Below are 26,003 nucleotides of genomic sequence, written 5' to 3'. Positions count from 1 at the left end.
TTTACACCGCCTTGTATAGCTCAACTGGCCGGACAAGTAGACGCGTTTAATCCGTTGCTATGGCATATCACACTCTCTCTCTCTTGCTCACTCGCTCACCCAAATTTAAGTGAGTTGCTCTAACAATTTAATTGTATGCTATAGTAAAGGACTATTCAAAACCAATGTTTACATGTGTGTGCGTGCGTGCGGGCGGGCGTACGGACGGACGGACGTACGTATAGACTGGCCGGGAGGCAGACAGAATCGCTGTGTAGAGAACTACGAGATATGAAGAGAGCGAGAGAAAGAGAAATCTTGTGTGGATAGCAAAAAACCACACAAGCATTAGTTGCTCCTGTTTTGTTGCCTTTGTTTCTTGCTTTATTTAAGCGATCTTGCGGGTGGAAGTAAGCACACGGTTTGCTATGGGTGACGTTCGTGTCACTTCCTTAATTGGTACTGCACACCCGATGCACACGGCCCGCCGATGTGAGCGCCGTTAATTTGGGCCGCGTATTAACGCGGGCAATTATAGCGCTCCAGCGCAAATTGGCCCCAGGCCCTCGGATCGGCCGCCTGTATTTTTCTACTTTTCTTTCTTTGGAATTCCTTATGCATCGTCTCGCACTACCACGCGCCGCCGCAAAATAACTATGACGACTTTGCACAGAACACGAGCCCATCCAGGTCACTTCCCAGAATAACCGAGGATGCGATAGTGTACGGTTCCAACCACTTTCAGGCTTCAGCCTCGTCTCCTCCTCCACCTCACCCCTCTCAGTTTCTTTCCCTGTGAACCTTTTTGAGCAGACCAGGGAATAAGTTGTATCCTGCTTGTGGTGTGCCGCATGCCTTAGTGCCTGCGTGCACGCTTGTATAGCTTTGATAAAAAATGAAAGCAGTGTTTATTCGGCAGCGTTTAAAAACCCAAAAAAGCGTTTTGCCTTGAAGCAATATTTTTCTTGACAATGCTGCGACCGATTTTTCTTGACAATGCTGCGACTGACAAGCGGTACTGCCATTGTATCGAAATCGCTTAACTAAGCGGCATTTTCGTAGAAGGTCAGCTTAATTAAAAGCCCGTGTGTCGATAAACGCCTGCTTCCTTCCCGGCCGGAGACGGTGCGGAGTAAAATGCCATTTTAGTGGAATGAGCGAGCAGCGAAAGCGATTTTCAAATAAAGCGCCAAGTCTGTGTGTAGCTGAGACACTTGGATTCATTTCTTGCGCACGTGCGCAGGTGATCGTGATTCCGCACTCGCACAATGACCCGGGCTGGCTGAAGACGTTCGAGGGCTACTTCCTCGGCAACACAGCGCAGATCTTGAACAACATGGTGGACTTCCTGCAGAAGCACAAGGACTTCTCCTTCGTCTGGGCCGAGATGTGCTTCTTTTCGCGCTGGTGGCGAAGGTGAGTGGCTTGCGGGCACGCGCACGCCTCGTGTGGGGTGACGTTGCCTGTATTTCGGGCTTTCCTGCGCAACTGGCGTGCTGTGCGGGAAAGTTCTCGATTTTCTCAGGATAGGGCGGGGCTGCAGGTTTCGCTTCGTGCGTTGAATTCACGCGTAGCGGCGGCGATTGACCTCCCTGAATATCAGGTTGGTGGAGGCCTATGGTGGTTTTGTCTTTTACAGCTGCCTGTCTTCCCCTCGAAAGCTTACTTGTAGTACTGTTTTTAATCGTGAAAAAATATGCGTGTCCTAGAAAGCGTTCGTAAGCGCTGAGTAATCTCGGCAAAAAGTCCAGATAACCATTTTAACATGATGTCAATCTGTTCTATGCTGGCGTAGTGGGACACTACCCATAGGCCGTTGTATACTACGTTTTCGTCTTTCCATTGGGTGTATTGTGCGGCTGATAGCTCCGAGCTGCACGGCTAACATGATGTGCGCGTCAGCCACGTTCCGCAAGCTGTGCTCACTTTGGCAAATTCGACCCTTGAAAATTTCAGGTAGGCCTTGAAAACAACACGTTGGCCAAAACACCTTAAAAGAACCATGCAGCACTCTTTGAGCAGTGAAAATAGTACAAACAGCGCGACGTTTAGATTAGGCTGCCAGGAATACCCGAGTCAAGTATTGCACGTGCACGTGAAGCGGTAAGCTCGCAAATCTCTGTGAAAGATGCCGGAAAACCAACCGCGCACTCTTCGATTTCCCTCATCATGCACCGCTTTAAACGTCTTTTTGATTTTTATAAATATGCATGGTTGGTGTCAGTTTTTAATTGTTGTCACGCTTTAATTTCCTCTTAGCTGTTGCTGGTCTACGCTACGGTTTATTTCTCGCATGTCTGGTTGCGATCTGCCGTCGTCGGCGCTGTGCACCAACCTCTTTACGCCTGAGCCTGCACGTACAGTTTTGGCGTTTGTGTATGTTTCGAGCGCGCGCGGAGTTGAGTGACGAACTCAGTGCTTTGCTGAGAACCAGACCACTCGTCAACAAACGTTTATTGCCGAGAAAACGCCCTACCAGCCTGAGCGCTTGATAGCGAGCAAGCACCAATGCCTGCTTTGCTTGGCACCACACCGGAAATAGAATACAACACATTGTCGAGAAAGTGGAAAAATTTACCCGCCCTGTGAAATGTCGAAGGCCGCAAAAGGGAATGTCACGAGCCGCTCCCCTCTCCTGGAGAGAGCGCGTTGTGTTCGTCCAACACCACCTAAAGTCTAGGTGGTGTTGGTTCGTCACGTAGCCCACGGTCGAGTTGAGAGGGAACAATTATGCGCGATTTTTCATTGCGCGTAGCTACGGTGATACTGGACGAGTTTTATAATTCTTGCGGGAGGAGGCTGCTGGGACACTGTATCTCAAAATGCATTCCAAATAGTCGGCGGTAAGTGCTGCAGGATCCCTTTAAGAAGACGACTATATAAATCAACTTAAATAAGGCAGAATTAGTGTTTCTTTGATAGCAAAAATCTAACGGCACCGGATGCCCGCGTGGAAAATTTTAGTTGGTTGTATCGCATACACGTGCCGTTTTAAACTGCGTGTTTCTCCTCTTTTTCTTGCACAAATAAAAACGACAGCAAAACCCAACGCATTCAATATTCGCTCCCATTGTGTGTCCATCGGTGCTTGCGATTGTATTGTGGACGAGCATAATAATTTTCCACCTCATTTTTTCCTTTCCGTTTCGACAATGCTATTATTTGAATGGCGCTGTTCGTAAAAACAAAGAGACGAACAGCCGTAAAAATGCCTCTTTTTTTTTTTTTTTTCCTCCATTGGAGCTCTTTGCCGATTCGAAGTACAATGTGCTGCAAGCGGGCTTCACCGTCCGGACGGCATGTGCTGCCACGAAGCTAGCTTTTCTGCTATGCAAAGAAGCCTCCTTGTGCGGCAGATAGCTCGGTCTTCGCTTCGGGGGAAGAATTTTGCGCCGCAATGCAAATGAAAGTTCGTGTTACGAATGGAAAGCAATTAGGATGCGGCTGTCTGACAACAATAGGAAATTCCTCGTTCGTCTTGACGCGCTAGTGGAATATGAGCATTAGGTCCGGAGGGAAGGAATCTCTTGTAGAAACTTGAGTCGCTGCCTTCAAGCATGCCATTACCGCAAGGAAAAATGATACGCTGAATCGATATTCATTTGCAAATTAAACGGGGTGGTCTTGGCACAGCGGCGGAGACAACGGCAGATGCATTTCATATTCAGAGACGCACAGGCAGGCTCACATGCCAGCCTGTCTGTCGCTGAATATGAAATGTGCCATTTACAACGTAGCTGCAAATTTGAAACTCTGTCATTGTTTGTGATCTTTTGTCAGCGAAAACAAGCATTCTTTGGGAACGAAATGGAGTTGAGCAAGCTGTCAGAGGTTAGGTTCTTTCAAATACAACAAGATGCGCATTGTCTTTATGGCCGTTCGGATTGATTGCCGAGCTGTGTTCACTACACTCGCAGACTTGTCATTACCTTTGCTATGCTGGGGCTCGTTGATTACCAGCTGACGTGGAGGAAAGCTTTTCTTTCTTCCATGACCAGTTGGAGACTCGCTGCCGACCCCCTGAGTAGCTAACCACCAGGACGATGCAGAGGCCACGTCGCGCCGCGTAAAAACGTCGTTCTGCCGGCTTAAATAGAGTTTATTGTGTCAAATCAATCCAATTCCAATACGCAATCTGATATTCGTTTTTCACATATATTTTGGTGCCATGGAGGATTCTCACGCCACCTGCGAGCCGTCCACCGTGAGGCCGGGACTCTAAATTGAAGAGCCCTCAGAACAGGGAGCTGGGTCAGTTGGACTACGTTTATCTTTGGAAATGCACAAAAAAGGGCACTGACGAAGGTTGAGGTATGGACAAGCAAGGTGGCAGGATTGTTCATCCCTCAACCTTTGTCCGGGTCTTCCTTTTGCGCCTTTTCCAAGATAAACGAAGATACATGGTATGCAGTGCACGGAATGTGGACGAATTCGTTCCTCCTCGTCCCGCTTTGAAACACTATTAGTACTTGGTCCACAAGAGAACATGACGGGAGAACAACACTCTTGTGCTGTGTTCTTCTTCCTTCCTGTTCTCTTGTGAGGTAAGTAATAATGTCTCACAACTGTAACCAACTAGCCCGCACCGACGCTCTGACGAGGCGCCCTCTTTGAACGTGCAGCCTGCAGAACCGACCACACCTGCGCGACGCCGTGCGGCACCTGGTGCGGCGGGGCCAGCTGGAGATGCTGACCGGCGGCTGGGTGATGAGCGACGAGGCGGCCGTCCACTACCACGCCATGGTGGACCAGCTGGTGGAGGGCCACCAGTGGCTGCGCTCGACGCTGGGCGTGGTGCCCCGGACGGGCTGGTCTATCGACCCCTTCGGCCACGGGGCCGCCATGCCCTACCTGCTCCAGGCGGCCGGCATCCACAGCACCTTTGTCCAGCGCACGCACTTCGCCTGGAAGGCGTACCTGGCCGCCAGGCGGTACGTTTTGTCCCTACGTTTTGTCCGCCCCCCCCCCCCCCCCCCTAATTCTGGCGACCAGGGGTGGAATCCTTGGTTTTGTCCGTCCCCTGCCTGTTTCGGAGTGTTCATTTTGAGCGACCCCTGATTGACAGAAAGAAGACAACCCAGATGCGATGCATGTACATGCCATCGGTCATAGTCCTTGTCGGGAATAGAATGGACACAAAACCAACATTTTCGAAGCGTGCAGAACTCAAAATTTCGCCCCTTCTCGATCTCGCTTTAGAATAGTCTAGAAACTGATAGTTTAGGTGAGTAAAGGGAGGGCTCTGTGACAGATGGCACGTCACGCTAATTGGTTGCTCCTGCAGAAGAGATTGCGATGGTTTACAGCCGAGGTGACAACGAAAAGGAGTGATGAGTTGTAAAACAAAATGCGGAATTCGTTCTTGTTTTCAAGGAGTTGGTAAAGGTAGGTGATATGATGACAGGTGATGTGTGTACCTAGTATGCATGAATGCTAGAGGTGTGCAAATATCAAATTTTGGACTGCGAATTGAATTTTTTTATTTATATATTGATACTGCAATCCCACATTGGGATTTTAGCAGGAGGGTACAAATTATGAGAAGATCACAAAAGGGCAAGCAACAAATACATAGGTACATATATAAAAAAATAAATGGCATAATGTCAGCACTAAGATAAACACGCTGTGAACAAGGTAAGTGAAGGCTGCTGTACTTGGGTGTTAGTAAGTTGCTTCCATTCAGTATTGGTCCGCGGAAAGAAGGAATATTTAAGGGTATTGTTGCGTACATGATAATATGAATAGCGATACGTAATATAATTAGCGAAAACTGACTGCGAACCGAACGAAGTATTTTTGAAATAGTAAAAACTGACTGTTAATCAAATACAAATATTTTTGCTTTCTGTGTATAGAGCTTCTAAATCATAGCTAAAAAAGGAAGATAACGTGAGCCGTCCGGACTTACCTCATCCGAGTATTCATGTACTAGAGTCTAATCATAAAAATGGTAGAAAAACATTACAAATAGGAAGTTAAGGCGGCATGGCGACGCTGTGGAACAATAGTTTAAATAAGTTTCCATAAAGAAATCTGAATTTCTCAGTATGCTATGAATATATTAAATGCGTATGTTTTATTAGTGCCTCCATTCATTGAAAAGAGGCTACTCGCTATATGGTAGTGGCGGGTATGGGCAAACCAAGTAATAATTCTGGATTCCTTATTCATGCTACTATACTGACAAAAACTTTTTTTCGACTTACAAATTTTGCAGAAGTAGCGTTCCAGTTTAGCTAACATACGCTAGTTAGCATACGCTTGTTTCGCGCAAGTCTTACAGTTGTTTGGCTTATTGCATGGTTTTGGCGTCGTGCAGAAAAGCCAACTCAGTGCGCTATGCCGTGCTGTGAAGCTTGAAAGTTGGCATGCCGTGTGGCAGAGCAAAGTCTACTAGCATTGTTTGTGAATTTCGAACTATTTAAAGGGGCCCTGAAAGGCGTTTTGAGCACACTAAATGAACTAGCGCAATCGTTAGATTGGGTTGTCAATGTCATCTGTGCCAAATATTACTCTTTTACGTGCAGCGGAAAGCTCACACTTTTGTTGCAAAGTTTGTCGATTTTTTCTCACCCTTCCCTTCGTGTTTTTGGACGCCGCCATCTTCACATGTCTACGTCATCGATTCCCAGATGTTCATTTCATCTCTATAATCTGTCTCTTTTCTCTATGAATCTGTCATCCTCTGCCCCAACTCCCACACCAGCAGGCGTTCTGGTGTCCACCCCTAGGTGTGACAATTTACGCCTGCTGGTGGTCTTTCCTTTCCTTTTTCTTGACAATAAATTCATTCATTCATTCATGAGCTAGACACCCTGCTATTGGGCGGCTTTTTCACGCACTTCCGTCAAAGAGATGAGGCATCTGCTCAGCGTCGGCTCGCCGGCTGATCTGCCAGCGGAGTGCCGGAGTGCTTGGACATTTTACGACAAACGAAACAAGTGTAAACAAACGCTTAACCGCTTAACCGTTTGTATTGAATGCAACGCGGCCATAACACGACATGGATATTCTCTTACCTGAGTACGTTCCATAAAGAAAGCGTTGAAGCGCTGTGCCACTTCTTTCGTGCAATCGCAGAGAAGGCCCTGAGCCGAATGCCCGGGTTTGACGCATACATTTTATTCAACTTCAAAACAATCCAGAGATGTGTTTCGAATGAACACGACGTCACAACATGCGTTGCAAGTCTGAACCACGACTGACAGACGATGGGTTGCCTCATTGTGCCCGTCGTAAATTCGGCACTCACCTCGCGCACGATTTGCGGGGACGAACAGCAAGTCACTTAACTCTGGCGCACAAGCAGAGATGGCTTTTAGCCACGAACACTGCACATACCCTATGCGAGGTTGAGGCGTACGTCGCTCGAGAAAGATAATCCAGACCATGGGAAGCACTATCCACCCGCAGAAGCACAACGTCGCATTTCATAGCGAAACAAAGGCGTCCACAACACACACCATCGCCTCCTGTAATGCCAAATGCATCTCGCACTTCCCAATGGGAGTGAGTGGTATGCCTGCAGTGCCCACATGTCGCGAGGTGGGGCCCTGAGCTGAACCGGGATCACGCAACCGTAACTAACTTCTGGAGCAGTTTGTGCCTTGTTGCCAAGGCAACCGATGTTTGAGATTGTCAAAGAAATGGTGCTCGCTCCAGCGCTAGAAAGCTCAGAGCCGCGGCGGAGCATGTTTTGCCAACGTTGCCACTCTCCACCATGCGTCACCCCAAGCTGAACTGGTCATATGATTGAAGCGTTTAATGCACGAGTTCTGTATCGGTTTAAAATGTCTTTTTAACATGCCGCCGGCAGAAATTACCACCGCTGCAAAATAGGACCCAGCACCAGTGGGGCTGCATCTGATACGGCGCTTTTTGGATAAACAGTGAGCGGTGCATCAAAGGGAACGAGTGCACGATCCTCCCCGTGCGGCTGCGAGTTCTCCGCCGATAAGAAGTCACATGCCGCCGATAGCAACTGCAGCAACGTACACCGCGAAAGGGCGAGGCCAGGCCGCCGCACACATGTGGCCAGACTTTTTGTTCGCTTTTCCAGCCTTGAGTGGAGTGCGGTATTCATGGTGTCAACAAAGCTTGCCCCTAGCAGACGGCAGTCTAAGGAGCGCAGTTGCGGAAATACGTCACCGCTGAGGAGCGCAGCATCATGGGTAGGAAGGCTCGCGCGCCATCAACAGCGAAGAATAAGTTGAAAGGAAAAGGAAACGCAGCGCGATGATAATGCGCGGTTTTTGATTTACGATTTCTCAGCTAATACTCATCGCTTTAACAAAATTTTTGCGGGAGGAGATTGTTAATACATTGCTTTATTTGGTTACATGTACATCCATGCATCGGTGGAAGGTATTTCAGGACCCCTTTAAGGTTTTCAGATATTCGAAAACTTCTAATGCTACGAAGAATAATACTGCACGGTGAATCCAGCCGAATAGCAAACACTAATCACCAGGTATTCAAATTTTCGAATATTTTCACACACCTAACAAATGCACAGTCACCAGCTATACAATATACTATATAATTTAAATAACTTAATAATGGTTATGATGAGGTGTGGAAGTGAGAACATCGAAAACTATCAAATAGGAGGTGATGTAGCACTGATTGCTTGCAGGTGCTGCCTGAAAATAATCAGTGCATCAGATGTGCCTTTCTGTATGGCAAGCGATAAAGGGAAAAACTTACACAACCTCGGAAACTCCACGCAACAAAAATTGTTCCATGATATTGTGGAGTGCGCATGCTTTTGGATGGCTATAAACGGAAGTGTCGAAATGGAGAGCATGGAAATACCCTTGTCATAGCTGTTAGAAATTTGTGAAGCGATATCTTGCAGTCAACTTTCACTGTAGTCCTGAAGTGTAGCCTGTAATTCTTTTTTCTCTTTGGGTGGGGCACTGGAGTGCAGGTAATATGTAGGGGCAGCTTATGGGGATGGAAATACAGTGTGTGCACGTGCTTGTGTGTGTGCCTGTGTGTCCTAGCTGTACTGAACAACGTGCCACCGTGAGAGGAGTAAGGTATTATGGCGAAAGTGGTGATGCGAACTTACTAGCGGGCAACCTTTTGATTGAAACGCGGCATTATGTGGAACCATGTAGAACATGGCAGTCTGCATTGTCGCGTGATTGGGACCAAAAGATTGGCTAGTCCCAATGGATATGAGTGGACCCGTTGGAAGAGATAAGGTTTTCACTTTAAGTGACCATAGGAAATGTCCTCAACCTTGAGACAAAAATGGGCATGGGATTAAGGAAACATGTTTGACGTGCAAATTCTATGTACACATGCTCAGCATGAACACCTCTTGCACGTTTGTTTATTTGAAAGAGCGTGACAATGGCATGACTTCATTTCTCGAAAGAAAGTTACTTGCACAGTGGCTTCCAAACCTGATCGGAACATCCCAAGCAGCACACTGTGCGCGTACTGCGATAATTAGCTCCTGCACAGTTTGGCATTACATTAAAAGAAAAGTTGCTGAATGAACAAATAAGAAGAAACAAAAACTTTTAGGGTTTGTTTCTCACAAATGCTAAACTTTTCTATGCTACAGGGATCTTGAGTTCCTGTGGAAGACTCCGTTCCCGACGACGTACTTCAATGACTCCGGTGTGCTGACCCACATGGCGCCATTCGAATTATACAGCATCAAACACACCTGTGGACCCAACACAGAAGTGTGCCTCAAGTTTGACTTCCGACGGCTCGCTGGCGAGTACACCGAGAGCCGGTCCACCCAGGTGGCCGAGCACAACGTGGCCACCCTGGCGGAACTGTTGCTCGGCCAGTATGGCCGCATCGGATCGCTCTTCCCACACAATGTGGCCCTGGTACCCTTGGGGGACGACTTCCGCTTCGATCACGAGATCGAGTGGGAGCAGCAGTACGTCAACTACCGCAAGCTGTTCGACTACATCAACAAGAGCAAGCGGCTGCACGCACACGTTCGCTTCGGTACGCTGAGTGACTACTTCGAAGAGGTCTACACACGCATGGAGAAGGGTGTGGCCCGCGAGCACCCGTTCGCCAAGCTCACGGGAGACTTTCATTCGTACGGTGACATGTACGCCGAAGGGAAGCCGTCCTACTGGACGGGCTACTTCACTACACGGCCGTACATGAAGCACTTCTGCCGCGAACTCGAGCACTGGCTCCGTGCAGCCGAAATCCTCTTCAGCGTCGCACGACCTTACCTTAACGAGAGCGGCCAAGAGGACCTCGCGCGGAGGCTGGACGCCGACTACGTCTTCCTCGTGCAGACCAGGGACGCTCTGGGCCTCTTTCAGCACCATGACGCCATCACGGGCACATCCAAGGAAGGCGTCATGGCCGACTATGGTTCCCGAATGTACAACGGCATGAAGGAGGCGATGGGCGTCATTGCGCACGCGGCCCAGTACCTCATGCTCATCGAGCAACCAAAAGTGAACGACGCCATCCACTCGCCCCGGCCGGTGGCATCGTACCTGTTCCCGGATGTGCAGAGGCCCTCGTACGATGTCCTCCCCATCAAGCTGCCGCTCACCGTGCCCCCTCTGCACGGCCGCAAGGTCGTTCTCTACAACTCGCACGCACAGGCACGCCAGGAGGTAGTCCGTTTGCATGTCTACGATGCAGTTGCCAGAGTGCTTGGTCCGAGCGGCGAAGATGTATTGTTTCAGCTCAATCCCGTCTGGACGGAAACGGCGGCTGTCTCCACTGATGTGTTTGAATTGGTCCTCCTGGTAAAGCTCGCTGCGTTGTCACTGAGCACATACACACTACTCCTGGAGCCCGGACAACTGACGACTCCCAAGACAAGGGTATCAATGTTTGTTGCTGACACGTGGTCTGGTGCCAGTGCGCAGTCCGTCTTCAACTTTGAAAGTCCGCACACAAAGCCCATTGTCCTGTTGACACCGTACCTGGAGGCAACCTTCTCGCACGAGACAGGTCTGCTACGTTCTGTCAAAATTCTCCAGAACGGCCTCGAGAGTAAAGTAAATGTGTCCTTTTCTGCATACCGCTCACTCGAGTTTCACAGTGGTGCGTACCTCTTCGAGCCAGACGCCACCGACCCATTTGTGAATGTGACCGGACGTTTCCCTATCGTGCGCGTGGTACAGGGGCCGATCACTTCGGAGCTCGTCACTGCCTATGCAGACGGTCTGACGCACACATTCCGCGTCTACCACGTCGAAGGTCTCCTCGGAGGTGGACTCGAGATGAGTGCCGTGTTTGACTTGTCCAGGCGCTCTGATTACAATGTTGAGATGTTCATGAAACTGGACACAGACGTGAATAATGAGGACCGCACTTTCTACACGGACTCGTCGGGCCTCCAGATGATGAAGCGGGTCACCGACGTGCGGCTTCCTGTGGAGGCTAACTACTACCCGGTCACGACTGCCGCCTACCTCGAGGATGAACGCTCAAGGGTGACGTTGCTTGTGTCGCATGCCCATGGTGCCGCAAGCGTCCAGCCTGGATCGCTAGAGGTCATGCTTGACCGCAAGCTGCGCTACGATGACAGCCGCGGACTGGGCGAGGGTGTCCTCGACGTGCGAGAGACGCAGGCCAATTTTTGGCTACTGCTGGAGTCGAGGGTTCCTGGAGGGACCGGTAAAGAGGGGAAGGGCACCAACGAGGTGCCCAACCTGTCCGCGCTTGCGCACTCTCTGTCGGAGCGTCTCCTCTACCCAGTCGTAGTGCTGGCCACCGAGGGGCAACAGAACCGCGCTCTTCGCCCGGCCCTGTCCTTCCTCCAGGGCAGCTACCCTTGCGCCACGTGGATGATGAATCTTCGCACAGCGCCGCTCGAGGACGACTTCGACCGGCCGTCCAAGAACAGTCTGCTGCTGCTTCACCGCAAGGCAGGCTCGTGCCGTGTGGCAGGTGTCGGTCCAGCTACCTGCTTGCTTGAGATGGCACCTTCTCTGGGCCGTGCCGGTCGTGCCACCAAGGCACCGCCTTCGCCACTGGCGTCGGCACGACTGCAGAACTTTAGGCTTGTCAAGGTCCAGCAGGTGCACAGGACTACACTGACGGGCACCAGGAATGGAGCCAGGCTGCACAGTGTGCACATGGTTGACATACCTCCCATGGAGATTGTGACGCTGAATGTTACCTTTGGGCCGTAAAGGGGACGCCGTGTGCAGGCACTGTCGCAGGCAATGTCGCAGGCATCTGTCGGAGTCGCAGTGCAGCGCTGCAGCAGGCATCTGTATGCAAGCGATGAGGCACAGCGGCAACTTCTGGTCGGCAGTGCCACCTGAACAGCCCTGTTTTTGCTTTTTATGCTCCGACCACAGCGTGTTTCAGCAAGGAAGGACAGCGAAACGACAGAGACAGCGGAGGACAGCCGAAGCTGAGTATTTACCTTCACGGCTTTTTCTCGTTTTGTCGAATTTACCGCCGAGATGACGAACACGCGTAGAAAACTGGTACAGTGTGGTAGCTGTCCGTGGCAAGTAAATGCAGAGGAGCTTCATCAGGGTGGCAGCAAGGCAGACAAAGGGGCAGTTACGTGTCGTTTATGCTTAGTGGTGTCGTGGCTAGATTGCGTAGAAGCGGATAACTTGAGGTTAGCTAAGCGGTTCGCAGAACTGGAGGCAGCGCTAAGTAATGAATGCGACGGATGAAAAGCCATTGACGGAAAGTTAGAAGCAGCTGAGAGGAAGCTGGAAAGGAGCGTCATTTCGCCAACAAATGACGAACACCTTTGCCCATGCAGCGAAGCGGAGGCATGCACCGAGGTGACACATGGAGTGGAAGGTACGAAAGGCAATAGCTAGTCCCACGTGCTGCAAGATAGGCCAGCAAAGCCAGTCGATAAGCCGGGTACCAGTAAAAAGCAGCACGTGGCATGGTAAAAGCAGCATGTGGCGTGATAGCATGGTAATCATTGTGGGAGATTCTAACATGAAGAGGAGCAACGCTGCCATAGTGGAAAGGGTAGAGGGGGATAAGCGTGTGAAGGTGGGGTGTTTCCCTGGGCAAACGATGCAGACGGTGATGACACAAGTGAAGGGGCAGCTGGCCTTGTCCAGTAAAGCTAGAAACCTTGTGGTGATTGCCGCGGGGCTTAACGATGTTCTCAAGGGGGAGGAGGGAAAGCTTGGCCAGGAGATAGCGAAGGGGGTAAAGGACCTGCAGGCGACGGCCCCGAATGTGCTCATTGCAGTCTGCACCGTGCCCAAAGTAGGGCGTGCACACTGGACGGACAGTACTTGCTGCTCACAGCGAGATTGTGAGGCACGGCAGGGAACTTGGGTTTGAAGTGATAGACATGCACAGGGTCGTGGAAAGCATTGGATATAGGCAAGCTTTTCAGTTGGACGGGATTTACTTCAGCTCCAGGCTAGGAAACAAGGTGGGGTGGTGCTTAGGTGGGAGAGCATTAGTTTTTTAGGGGACCCCGCTGAGCTAAGGAAGGCAAACTACGCAACAAAGGGGAAGCGAGGGGCACATGCACACTCAACGCTGGGAGGCAGCCAGGCCTAGAGCTAAACGGAGAACCTACAGACATAACTGAGAACGTTGTCAGAAGTGATTTAAGTGGAAACAATAGAGCGAACAATTTCGTAAAAGACAAAAATAGACCCCGTAAGCGGAAAGAGAAAAACAAATGCAATAAATATTTAATCAGCTACATAAATATGCAGGGAGGCAGAAAGCCAGAGAAGTGGGTGGAAATTCAAAAGCAACTTGAACGGGAAGGAATAGACGTGTACGCTTTAGCCGAGACTCACCTCCGGGACCTAGAAGCCCCACCTATCATAGACAATTATGTCTGGGAAGGTTGCAACAGGACCACAGGAATGAAGAAAGGGGGAGGTGTTGGCATGCCCATTAAACAAGGGACCGACTGGCAGAGAGTGCATGAAAGGTGTAAAGAGCATCTATGGGTTAGAGGCACCATAGAGGGGAAAAATACATGGTTAGGAGTGGTGTATCTGTGGACCGGAAGTAGTGCTAGGAAGGAAAATGAGGAAATGGTAAACTGTTTGAGAAGAGATATAAACGAGTTCAAAGATTCGGGCGAAATAATCATAGTTGGAGATATGAATGCCCATATAGAAGGTTTGGATGGATACACAGACCACAACGGTTCCCTAGTGATATCTCTGTCAGGAAAACCGGCTTGTCATAGTAAACACGGAAAGCAAGTGTGATGGACAAATAACATGGGAAAGCGGTAACAGACAGTCCAGCATAGACTATAGTCTAGTCTCCGAAACAGTATACGAAAGGTTGCGGGAAATGAGGATAGATGGAAACAGAACAGGCAGCTTAGGAAGCGACCACAAGCGACTTACCTTGCACTTTGGAGGCACAACCCAGACAAATTTAGAAATTGGTACAACCGGAGAAACGAATTTGAACAATGAACAGTTAAAGATCATCGCTGATATGATGGAAGACGAAATCAATGAAGACCCAGACAAAGATAGGGAGTACGACGAAATGATCATGGTTATAAGGCATAAGATGAATGAAGCCAAGCAACAAAACTGGTGGGAAGGGAAGGGAAAGCCGAGAAGCTGGTATAATAAGGAAATAAAGGAGGCTATCGACCAGCGAAAAAATGCGTCGAGAGAACATAGAGAGGCAAAAAGAACTGGTATGGAACCGCAGGAAGTGAAGGAAAAAATGGGATATCTACCGGGAAAAGAAACTAGAAGTGCAGAAAATGGTACAACCAAAGATCAAGCAGAAAAGCGAACAATGGATGGCAGAAATACGGAAGAAGGGCAAAAGCGCATCCAAAAAATTTTGGAAGCATGTAAAATTACTAAGCTCAAAAAACGATATCCATCAAAAACTCTTGATTGATGAGAAGGAGAAACATGTAGAAGGAGGGCACGCATTGGCACATATTCATTGAGTGATTAGTGAAATGTTGAGGGAAAATGAGGTAGGGAAGCATGCACCAATAACATCAGCGCCACAGAAGACTGCGGAAAGGAAAGTAAGTTTGAGCAACCTTGATTAGAAGAAAGCAGAGCAAAAGGTTTCCCCCCAAACAGCACTGGGCCCGAATGGAATACCAATACGGCTGATAAACCTGCCTGGACCTAAAAGTAAGGCATCGTTTATGAGGGCAATAAATAAGGTTGTCCAAACCAAATACCGGAGGATTGGCTATAAAGTAGGATGAATTTAATATATAAAGGCAGAGGCAACAAAGCCAGTATTGATTCATACAGACCACTCGCAGTAATGTCAGTGGTGTATAGATTCGTAATGCAGGCGATAAAATCAGAAATTCAAGCATTGATGGAAGAAAAAGAAATCCTTGGGGAACTGCAGAATGGATTTAGACAAGACAGGCAATTTGATGGTAATTTGTTCATAACACAGTATATTGAAATTGTGAAAGTGCAGAATAGACCATTATGGATTACATTCTTGGACATTAAAGGGGCATAGGTATAACAACGTAAACAGAGAACTGCTGTGGAGAATGCTGAATTTCCAAGGATTAAAATGACGAGTTAAAACAGTTCCTTATAGTGATCTATAAATATAGAGTGCAGCTGATATGGGAAGGGCAGAAATGCGCCTAGCAGGTCAACACCCATCGGGGACTGAAACAGGGATGCCCTTTGAGCCCAATACTGTTTTTGCTTTACATGGCAGGGTTAGAAAAGAAAGTAGAAGAAAGTCAATTAGGGTTAAATCTAGCGCATATGTTGCAAGGCGAAGTGGTTCAACAACGTATTCCGGGAATGCTATACGCAGACGACATTGTTCTTTTAGCTGATAACCATGCAGACCGATATGTGATGGCTCATAAATATTAGTGGTCAGGAAGCCACAGGCCTCAGGTTATATTGTAGCGCAGGAAAATCGGGAATAATGGTTTTCAATGACACTAGCACTGACGCAGTGTCAATCCAGCATGTTGAATTACCCGGAGTCAAGCAATATAAATATTTGGGAGTGTGGATAAACGAAGGCCTTGAACAAAAACTTAGGAACTTACGAGGAGCAACTTAAGGGTAAGGAAAAGCGAAACGCAGCTTTAATGAAGTATAGAGCTCTTTGGGGGTATAACAAATATGAAGTAGTGAGAAGAATGTAGAACGGTGTAATGGTTCCGGGTCTCGCATTTGCAAATGCAGTACTCTGCTTAAAATCAGATGCTCTAGCAGGCCTTGAAGTGAACCAGAGAACGGTACGCCGTTTGGGCTTAGGAGCGCATGGAAAAACAACTAACGAAGCAGTGCAGGGAGATATGGACTGGGCGTCGTTTGAAGTTCGAGAAGTGCAGAGTAAAATATGTTTTGAGAGGAGGTTGAGCGCAATGGATTAACGTAAGTGGACAGCTAAAGTTTTTAGGTACTTATACATTTAAAGCGTGGACATGCAGTGGCTAAGGAAGACTGGAAGGCTAGCGTTGAAATACGGAAAGAACAGTGGAGAATCCAAGACAGCCAAAGTAAACGAAAAAGAGGCAAGGTAGATAGAAACGAATAAATGGAGAGAAAAAATGGAAGCTAAAATTTCGTTAGAGATGTACAGGGCTGATAAATTAAACATCAGAAAGGAAAATTTCTACGATAATTCCAAAGGCAGTGCTTTGCTTTCTGAGGCTAGAGCAGGTTACTTGCGAAATAAAAGCTTTGTGGTGAAGTATAGACAAAATTATTGGGTATGCGTGGTCTGCGGGAAAGAAACAAATTATGCGGCACATAGTGTTAGAATGCGAGGGTATCCATCCAAACTTAGAGGGAAATATTCGGCTTCCAGAAGCCCTAGGCATTAAGGGTAGCACAGTGCTAGTTAACTTCAGGGCAGTCGAGGCGATGAAAAGAAGATTCGAATGCTGGTGGATGAAAAGCAGAGAGGGGAATATTGCCTAGGACAGCTACCACCTGTAACAGAAAGTATTTTGTGCCTAATAAGTTTTTTTTTGTACCTGCACTAAGAGCAGCGCTAGTAATAAACGAAGAGTGTAAAACATAGGTATATTAATTTCTTTGTAGTTTTTTTTTCTGGTAAGATATCACGTCATCACCCCGCTACAAAAGCGATACCACTATCGATCATCATCATCATCATCATCGAGATGGGTACGTTAGGGCGGACGTATTTATCTACAAATGTGCACGCTTATTTATGAGCGTACGAATTATAACTTGGCGGCCATGTTGCATTGATCTTAACAGGATTACTTATAGACTATCACGACATTGCCCCCATGTATATTTTAAGGAATGGGGAAACCTAGGAACAGGCATTTATTCCTCTCATTTGAGTAAATATTTCTGGGAATGCTTAGATAAAACTCGCAATAAGAGGCTCCAACCTCAAGGAAGCTGGCTCGGGTTTTGTTTGTGACTATGGGCATTGCTTGAGGGTAAGCAGACGTGTTTCCTGGTTGGTGCAAGTGTGATTGCTTGCACATTTGGAGATGTGCAGTGTGTACGTTGGTTTATAAGTAGATCAGCTTTGACATACGAGGGCTGATTCTGACCCACTCGTGCACGGTGTTGCGGGGCACTGTTTGTTGGGCGGGGCACTGGAGCACGTGTGTTGGCGCCAAGAGTGCCAGGCTGGAACATAAATGAAAGATAGCACAGATCTCGTAACCCAACAATCTTTACAGTAACAATGAAACCACACATAAGAAAAATGTAGACCACGTAAGTTGTTTCAGACCAGTTGAACATATCGAGTGTGTCAGTCCGTGGATTCACAAGTACTTGAATCAGCCCTGCATATGTGTTCTGATTCGTATACGAGCGCTAGTATACTGTGTTCGGGGCGATGAGATTTGGATAACTTTATTGATGTGATTTTGCGGGTGATGCCACCAGGAATAGTTACATGCCATCCAGTCGCCAATGTTTTTGCCAGTGTTTTGCAAAAAATTGACCAATATTGATATTCCAAATTTAAGGGAAAAGAGGTTTATCCACTGGTTGAGGCCATGCTAGTGTGTTCAATGCCCTGCCTTGGGCTAATCAACTGGAGAAAACAGAACGGCTTACTTTACATGGTAATTTGTGTGATCAACCTGATACATTGTCTAATCTAGAATATCGTGACTTGAAATTAGGGGGACAGTGAGGTGAATAATGAGAGAAAGGATGCCCTCGTTACAACCAATGTTGCTTTTTCACATTTTATCGTACCATGGAGCATTATCTGGAGAACTTTTTAAAACCCTAGCGTGACCATGTTCATTGTTACAGATCTGATGACCTGAACTCACTGGTGATAGTTTTGTGAATAATTTACACCTGTGCCGGTTTTCAGTGTATTGAAGTGAGGTACACTATTAGTTCTTAGGAGTTACGTTTGTCACTGACAGTTTATGTAGAGTTGGGATATTAATGATATCTTGATGACTTACGCAAGGAATTTCGTATAATGCAGAATGTGACTCCACCTTTTTTTTTGAAGTTGTCTTTTTTGCGCACGTATGCGCTAATCGGCGTGCACTGTCGATTTTGTAATAGCTAGAGCACTTTACCTAAAAGCAAACATATGTCCTGCATTTTATGAAAGCCTTTCTGCTGAAGTGTTCAGCTGTAGGCCACTGTGATGCAAGATGACAAAGACGGCTAGAGTTAGCTGTTAGCTGCTTCATGACAATGAGAATGGCCAAGGAAGGCCATTGTTGTTCTATAGTGGCTGAACTTTTTTTATCTGAGAGGCAAGACGGCGTTTGTGGCTTCTGAATGTACATCTGTGCCGCAAAGGCAAAACTCATTTGTAAAAATGGTATTTTTAGTGCTTAGACTTCGTCATCAGGGGCACAAAAGTGCAATCGATAGAGCTACTAACAGTGCAAGATTTATTTTCACCCAAAATGAGACCCCTCCTCGCGGTGTACTGATTGCTTTGGTTGACAGGTATATGTTGAAGCGTCTTTGTAGTTTGTGTTCTTGGTTCAGCCCATTAACAGCCCCGGCTGTGGTTACTGCAACTGTCTTCCATGTTGCTATATCTGCCGCTGACCACCCGAAGTTCTGCGTCAGAGCTCATAGATGTACATACCTCTATGTTGTGGATCGCCCTGATGTCTTCAAAGCTATATAGCCATGTGTTTAATATAATTAACGGGACTTTGCTATGTTGTGGCTGTCACCAAAGACGTGTGATGCACTGTGGCAGATCGGCACAGTATACCCCTCCTTCCAATCTTCTCAAAGCTGGGTACGGGTTATTTATTGCCAGAAGCAATATGGCGCCATAGGCAGGGGAGTGCACCGCTGAAAGTAAACAGCCGTATCCTGAGCTCTTTTGCTTTCAGTTTGTGCTGTACTTATGTTGAATTCAGCGTATTGTCATGGAATGAGAGCATGGTTGCATCGTGGGAGGCCTGTTTGATTTTTCTCGAAGCGTTCACTTCTCTTGAGTGGTGTGATTACATCTTCAGTTCTGCACTGTTGAGCAACAGATGCAATCGCTCTCTAGCACAAGCAACAATACCAGTAACTGTGCCCTATCATCTGCAAGCTTTGGACGTGAGGAGTTAACCATTTCAATTACAGGTGGCCTAGATAGCTACTCAGTGAATTGCTTATTAAAGTGCTTTTTAGTGATCCACTGTGCAAACTGAAAGCACTGATGAACAGCAACAGCTTTGGTTTCGCGGATGAGTTGAGTTACATTTTTCATCACTTCTACAATACAACCAAATTGCTAGTCAGGGTTTTCTCTCTCTCTGTATTTTTTTTGTACAGGTTTGGGGCATTTTGTTGCTGGGAGCTAGCAACATACTAGGTAGCAATGGCTGTCATCCTCACCTTTTGGCCTTTGGATTGTTGCCACAAGGCTACATGTCTGCATGTGTAATGCAGGGATGGATGAGGAGAGACCTTGCATGTTACGCTGCTTGCACAGCGTTTTGTGGAGCTGAAACCCCAAAAGCGGTGTGGCCTAACCGCTCCACACTGATTCACTAACAGGCTATGTGAGTTATCGCCTTGCAGTGCCAGTGCTCGTGCATTTTGGTTGAGAAGCCATGCTCACAGGAGCAGGAAGCAGAGCTAACGAGTGGAGAGGTGCGAAGTGCTGTCATTGTACTTGTAAATTTCACGCACGCAACACTAGTGCCTAGCTATCGCTATAGATTTTTCATCACAAATAGCTATGATATTAAAATCCAGCTATAATTGGGGTCACAGTTTAGGATCTGGATCACACTTAATTTAGAAATTTAATCGTAAAAATTCCTTGACGAGGTGTTGTCTCAGATAGTTTAGATGTTTTTACATGGCTGTTTCTCAGGGCCATTGAACTGAAGACAAGGAAAGCTATTTTCTGGTGGTGTGAGAGTAGCCTTTTTTGTTCAGTGATGCTTGTAGTTGCGTATGCTTGCTGAATGAGCAGTCATTTTCTAATGCTTGTGCAAATGCACATCTAACCTGCAGTGTTAACGCAAGCACTGTAATGGAGCATGCTATAGTTGTCCTCAAGAATCGCAGGAATAGTGGGCACCAATGAGTGGTGCAACTCGGCCGCCTGCTTTTGATGCTGTCATGTGTAGACACTTGTTTCACACTGCTCAGAAAAGCCCACAAGTGAAGATTTCCTTTCTTCCTCTAAGTGCCGATTTCAGAATTCACAAGTTCTTGTTTTTGCTTTCTCTTGGGAAGGGGTTAGGGGCACTGGCAATGATATCGGCACACCCACTTTGCGCTTATGGCTTCACCACATGTTGTAAACAAGCTGCAAAGTCGTACATGTCCTGATCAGGGTGCAACTGAGTTCCTTGTTCTGCTGTCAAGTCGCTATGTGTAATTTTTCACGTTTATCTGTGTGTCAATGTTCATAGATGTGATCCCCAGAAGTAATAATGGTGATAATATATTCATGGCGGTAAAGTAATATATTTTTTTGTTTTGAAGATAAGAGTATTCTAAATGTCTTTGTAAAGTGGTTCGTTGTTGTCTCAAAGCACGCGCACAGGACTTGTGTGTGTGCTTGTGTGTGTTGAGCTCGTGAAGCAATAACGACAAGGCACATGGATGTACTACCCATCTTTGCTCGGCCGGAAACAAGCGCTCGTATCGAGCGTGCAGTGGAACCATTTTTATTTTTCTTGAATCCATGCCAAAACCACTGAAGTGTACCTGTGTTTTATCGTCGTAAAAAAGTAATAAAAGCTCACAGTGATCAACTGTTAACTTATTTTGTCTCAGTGTCCCATTCATGCTGTACATTGCTGCATGAGAAAGCATCGCGTAGTGAGCCACAGTTCAAACGGACGGACCAAGACTTTTCAAGCAAAATGTAGCAGTGCATACTCTGTCATTGAGGATTTATTCAGGAAGCTGCTGTTGTCTAGTGCTTCCAGTGGCCACTTATTTCAGACTACCTAATACTGCTTCTTGCAGTGTAATCACTCGGGACCAAACGCTCCAAACAGTTTAAGTGGTGCTGCATTAGTTCATCAAATCCACTCGAAAACATGATTCCCATTTCTGGGCTACTAACTTTTGATTTTTGAAGGCGATATGTTTTCTCGGGGAATTTTTGTCGCAGCATTCAGGTGTACTGCCCCTTAAAATTCATTTGAAGCACATCTCGCCGCACATTTAGTAATGGAACGCTCCTGCCTGATCAAAATTGTTGTGGCCATTGCAAAGGTGAAGGGTGCTGTTGCCATAGCAACGAGGAGAGCAGCTGCTTTTGGAGAACATTTGGAACAGTGTTACCATGGCAACACGTAAGTGACTGAACTGTCACATTGTAGCCTGTGTGGCTGTTGCAAAAGTAAGTGTCATTTGCAGGCTAGCGCATGCATATAGCAGAACCAATTGCGAAGGCTCCTTGCAGCTCGTTTGAGCTCAAACAAGGTACTGTGTCCTAGAAGCAACGCGTACATAAACTACTTCCAGCTGCTGCTGCATGCTTGCAGCTTTTGCACAATGCAAATTGTGGTGCGTGTGTTATTGAGTGTCTACTGTTATGCTTCAGGGAAGCTCAGCTGTACACAGTGGGACGAAAGCTTTCAGCACTTACAGAATAGGCAGTTAAACAGCATCTGGGCGCCTTGATCGTTCTGTTAAACTTACTCCACTTTGTATAAAGAGTTGTTTTTATTGTGAATGATACATGGTTTAACAGCTGCAACCACTCAATTATGTGAAGCACCATCTGATGGATTTTAACAATTTAATGACAAGCTAGGTAGTTAACATACGAAATTGTAATATAGAAAGGATTTAAAAAAAAGGCAGGAAGGTAAGAAATGACGTGTTTAATTGATCTGAGATTTATATGTCATACTGCTACTCATTATCTTGGGACCATAATAAAGAGCAGAATCATGACGCTGCTCTAATGTGATGAACAGTGGTGTTTAATACCAATGACTTAGCATGCGATGAGTGAGAACCTCTTCTCAACATCAAATAGGAAGAATCTGAGTCAGTTACATGTTGAATTCTGCGACAGTCAGCCTGAAGACTCAGACAAAAGGAGAAGAACACAGAGACAAGACATGGTGCGTATCATCCCTTCATTTTCTTGTCTTGTGTTTGTTATCTGAGGCGACCATTGAAGAGTTGGACTGCTCCTCATGATGGACATTGCAATTTACCCAGCTCCTTGCTAGTATGATCAGGGAAAGAACTGAGAAGCAGGATCTTACTTTTTGTGGTAGACAGTGGTGCTTCATCTTGTTCCTCACTTATGTGAAGAGGGGAATTCTCGTGATGTTTCTCATCGGAAGTGTGAAGAACGGAATAAGGAGAGAGATCATGACCCTTCTCTTATGAGGCACAGAGATCATTCGGTGTGGTAGTGCAATACTCATGTAAAGAACGGGATGATCTCCCTTCTGGTTTGGGGCACGTGCGGATGCGGAGGCATGAATTGAATGAAACCTTTTATAAGCACCATACCCATAAATTCTTCAGCGTCACAAGAGGAAAAAAAAGTCTCAGGTTGTGCATGCTATGTTGAGACAAGTCACTTTAGCCTCTTCGACTGTCTCAACTGTCTACAGTGAAATCTCGATGTAACGAACTTCAGGGGACCGTGGAAAATTGCTCGTTATTCTGAAAGGTCGTTATAGTGAAAATCGCAAAATGTAAGAAAACAAATAGTATTTCAATGCCTAAAACGACCTACGTGTACAGCAGTGCACCCTTGGAGTCATTTTTCACAAAAAAATGCACTAGTGATCATGAAACAATGCACGTTCATTTAAAGTGGTTGGCGATTTTCATCTAGCGCGAGTAGCACAAGCTTCCTAGCACGAAGGACTCAAACTCTTACACATTCCTGGGGAGTGAATCAGTGGCCCTGCGGTTTTTCCCCGGCATGTGCGGAGTTTTTGTATGCTGTCCACCACATGCACAGTCGTCGCGTGCTCGCCGTAGTCTTCGAGTGCTGCTGCGGCACCCTCAGAGGCATCGTTGTTCATGCCATCCTCACTGTCATCTTCACTTCTTCATCCTGAACGCTCACGGTCTGGGCAATGTCCTCTGTTGTCAGCTCCGCTGATGTCCGTGAAGATCCAGCAAGCCACGTGAGCAGCGGCGGAACGTAGAAAAAGTTGGGGTGAGCGCGAATAGCGCGGCCGCGGCTTTCGGGACGGAGAAGGCTACCCGTGCTTCATTTTTTCTCTTCTCCTCACCTTTTTTCTCCCTCTTGCATCGGCTGCCGCATTCCGCGGAGCAAGTTGCAAGACGTCCTCTTCTTCGCTGCGCTTTGCCGTGTCGTCTACTAGCACACTGCTCCGGTTGCCACGATTGTTTAACGGACTTCTAAGAGTCTCCGGCCTTGAAAATATGAGTTCGTAGTACTGAGGTGTTGTTAACATAGCACGTAACTAAATAAAACGATCGTTATTTTGAAACGTTCGCTATTCTGAAGTACGTTGTAGTGAAATAATTTTACATTAAAACTATAAGCAGTCGGCGTGGGATTTCTTAAACGCTCGTTAATCTGAAAAGTTCGTTAATGTGGTGTTCGTTGTACCGAGGTTTGACTGTATAGCTGTGTGAGAAGGCGTTTTTTTACCGGCAAACGATTCCACGGGGGAAGTTCCAAAATCAGCTGTATTGGATTTAAAGGATGTAAAAAAGAAATGGGAAGATTCCCCTTCACATCGCCAAAACTGGTGTTCCTTTCACTTCTTTATGTATTTATTCATCCCTATACAGTCAAAGGGAGCCAAGCAAAAAGCATTCATTGATGGCTTGAGGGGTGTTTGACCCTTCTTCTCATAGACAGCAGTCATGCAAAAAGTCTCCTCGCCGTTCAAGATGCAGAAAGCAAAAAAGGAAAGAAATGCGCACAAAATGCGCATGTTCAATAACTTGAGGATGAAAGCATCTGGAACAAAAATTAGAAGTAAATGTGCCTTCTCGGAATTCCTGTTCCCTCACTTTCGCTCGTATAAAATAGTTTTTATTTGATAATTGCACTCAATTAGCATCAGCCATGGAGCATGTGTCTTACAATGCATCTGTTGTGTGTTTTATTGTCTGAGCACATCTAGAAGCAAACATCCAGCTTCAGTACTGCTTTCACGCTTGAAGGTACAGTTGACTCACGTTAATACAAAGTCCACAGGAATCGCAAAAAACGTTGAATAAACCGGACTTCCAATTGAGCAAAAAGCACCGGAACAGCATTGTCATTAGACCGCAACTTCATTGCCTCTCCATTTCATTTCGTTCATAATCTTGACTTTTGTTGTGAAGTCGAGCTTATATGACATGGGTTGTCGTGATAGTAGACTAATCGCAAAAATAAATTTAAGCCTGAAACGTGCTCACACAGAGCTGTGAGCGAGAAAGAAGGTTGAGGGCCTCACAAGAGAGTACACTGGCGCGAGTCTGCACTAGCCCGCTGCTTTTTCAACTGTGCACTGGCTCAGTTGCAATGGTGCCGACATCAGTAGAGAACAAGTTACAAGGCGATGTTCTGAAAAAAAATGACGGTCACCATGATGTTTTTTATTCAAAATAACTTCTAATTAACCGATTAAATGGTTTTTTTGCTTCAAGCTATCAACAAAGTTCTTCCATTGAATTTCACGTAAAATTGCCGGGACTAGCACACCACTTCCAATAAACCAAAAATTCCAATTAAGCGGCTTCGAATTATCGAGAGCCGACTGTACTCAGTGACTAGACATGTCTGCTTGGGCGTTCAGTATCACCCAAAACTGCTTTTAATTGCTCTATAATTACTGTAGGTGTAGGACTGCAGCGTTATGTTTCAGTATGCATCAACATTAGCTTTAATTGCCAAAAGTACCATCTAACAGCAGCCACTGCTCAACCGTGAATGTGCAAGGAATCCAATTTGTGATGCCGCAAAAAATTTACATTGATGCCTAGCATTCAGTTCTCACAGCATTTGAAGAGTGCAGTAAATGTACCGTATTGATCGACCTTTTCAGAGTGTGCAAGATAACATAAATATGCCCTTGTTGGGGCATGGTGCCTGAAAATGTGCCAGCATCAATGAAAACACGAGACATGAAGGAGGGCGTTGACTACTCAGCATTTTAACATTGATGATGAGGAAGAGGAGATCTTAGGTTATAGTGCGGATGCAAGCCTTCTGGCTAAAAATGCTCCTTTACAAATAATAGAATACACATTCACACATTTCTATAGTTGATGGCAGGTCATTTCTCGGAAAGCTTCACAAAAAGAATTGTTATAACACAAAGCTTCCAAACTCAATGTCAAGCAGTGCTGCCGTGGAACGTTGCCAGTTATGTACTAGTGTACTACATAAACTGATCCAAGGATTTGTGTTTAAGGCATCAGTTCAATAACCACACGGTACAAGGTTGTATGACATGCACTTTGTGACTGATCATGTATGTGTTGTGGCTGACGTAGCCCGCACGTCTGTGCACCAAGATGAAGTTTTTAGGTCTTTCAAGGTACCACACAAGTTTGGGTGAGTAGATCGCAACATAAGAGAATTTTAACAAAAACCTCTATTCATCTAGACAAGAACTTAGATGAAAGAAGGGAGGCGCGTGCCAGCTACTTTTTCAGGCTGTGCTCGTGACGTCTCAATTG

The 26,003-nt window shown here is 46.6% G+C and overlaps 1 protein-coding gene across 1 annotated transcript in view; it reads left to right on the top strand.

The window, feature by feature from the left end:
• The window catches only part of LOC144145104 (alpha-mannosidase 2-like), a 62,416-nt gene extending 48,693 nt beyond the window's left edge, over positions 1–13,723 (top strand). The window contains exons 2-4 of the mRNA XM_077676598.1: positions 1,223–1,395; positions 4,602–4,910; positions 9,560–13,723. Coding sequence (XP_077532724.1) covers positions 1,223–1,395; positions 4,602–4,910; positions 9,560–12,125 — 3,048 coding nt within the window. The 3' untranslated portion in view covers positions 12,126–13,723. The remainder of the gene's footprint in view (positions 1–1,222; positions 1,396–4,601; positions 4,911–9,559) is intronic.
• Positions 13,724–26,003: the final 12,280 nt, after the last annotated feature.

Source organism: Haemaphysalis longicornis, unplaced genomic scaffold, assembly GCF_048455015.1.
Source record: "Haemaphysalis longicornis isolate Haplotype H1 unplaced genomic scaffold, Haemaphysalis longicornis Haplotype H1 scaffold_7, whole genome shotgun sequence".
Lineage (NCBI taxonomy): Eukaryota > Metazoa > Arthropoda > Arachnida > Ixodida > Ixodidae > Haemaphysalis > Haemaphysalis longicornis.
The sequence above is the reverse complement of the archived record's forward strand: the minus strand, read 5'-3'. Positions and strand labels throughout refer to the sequence as shown.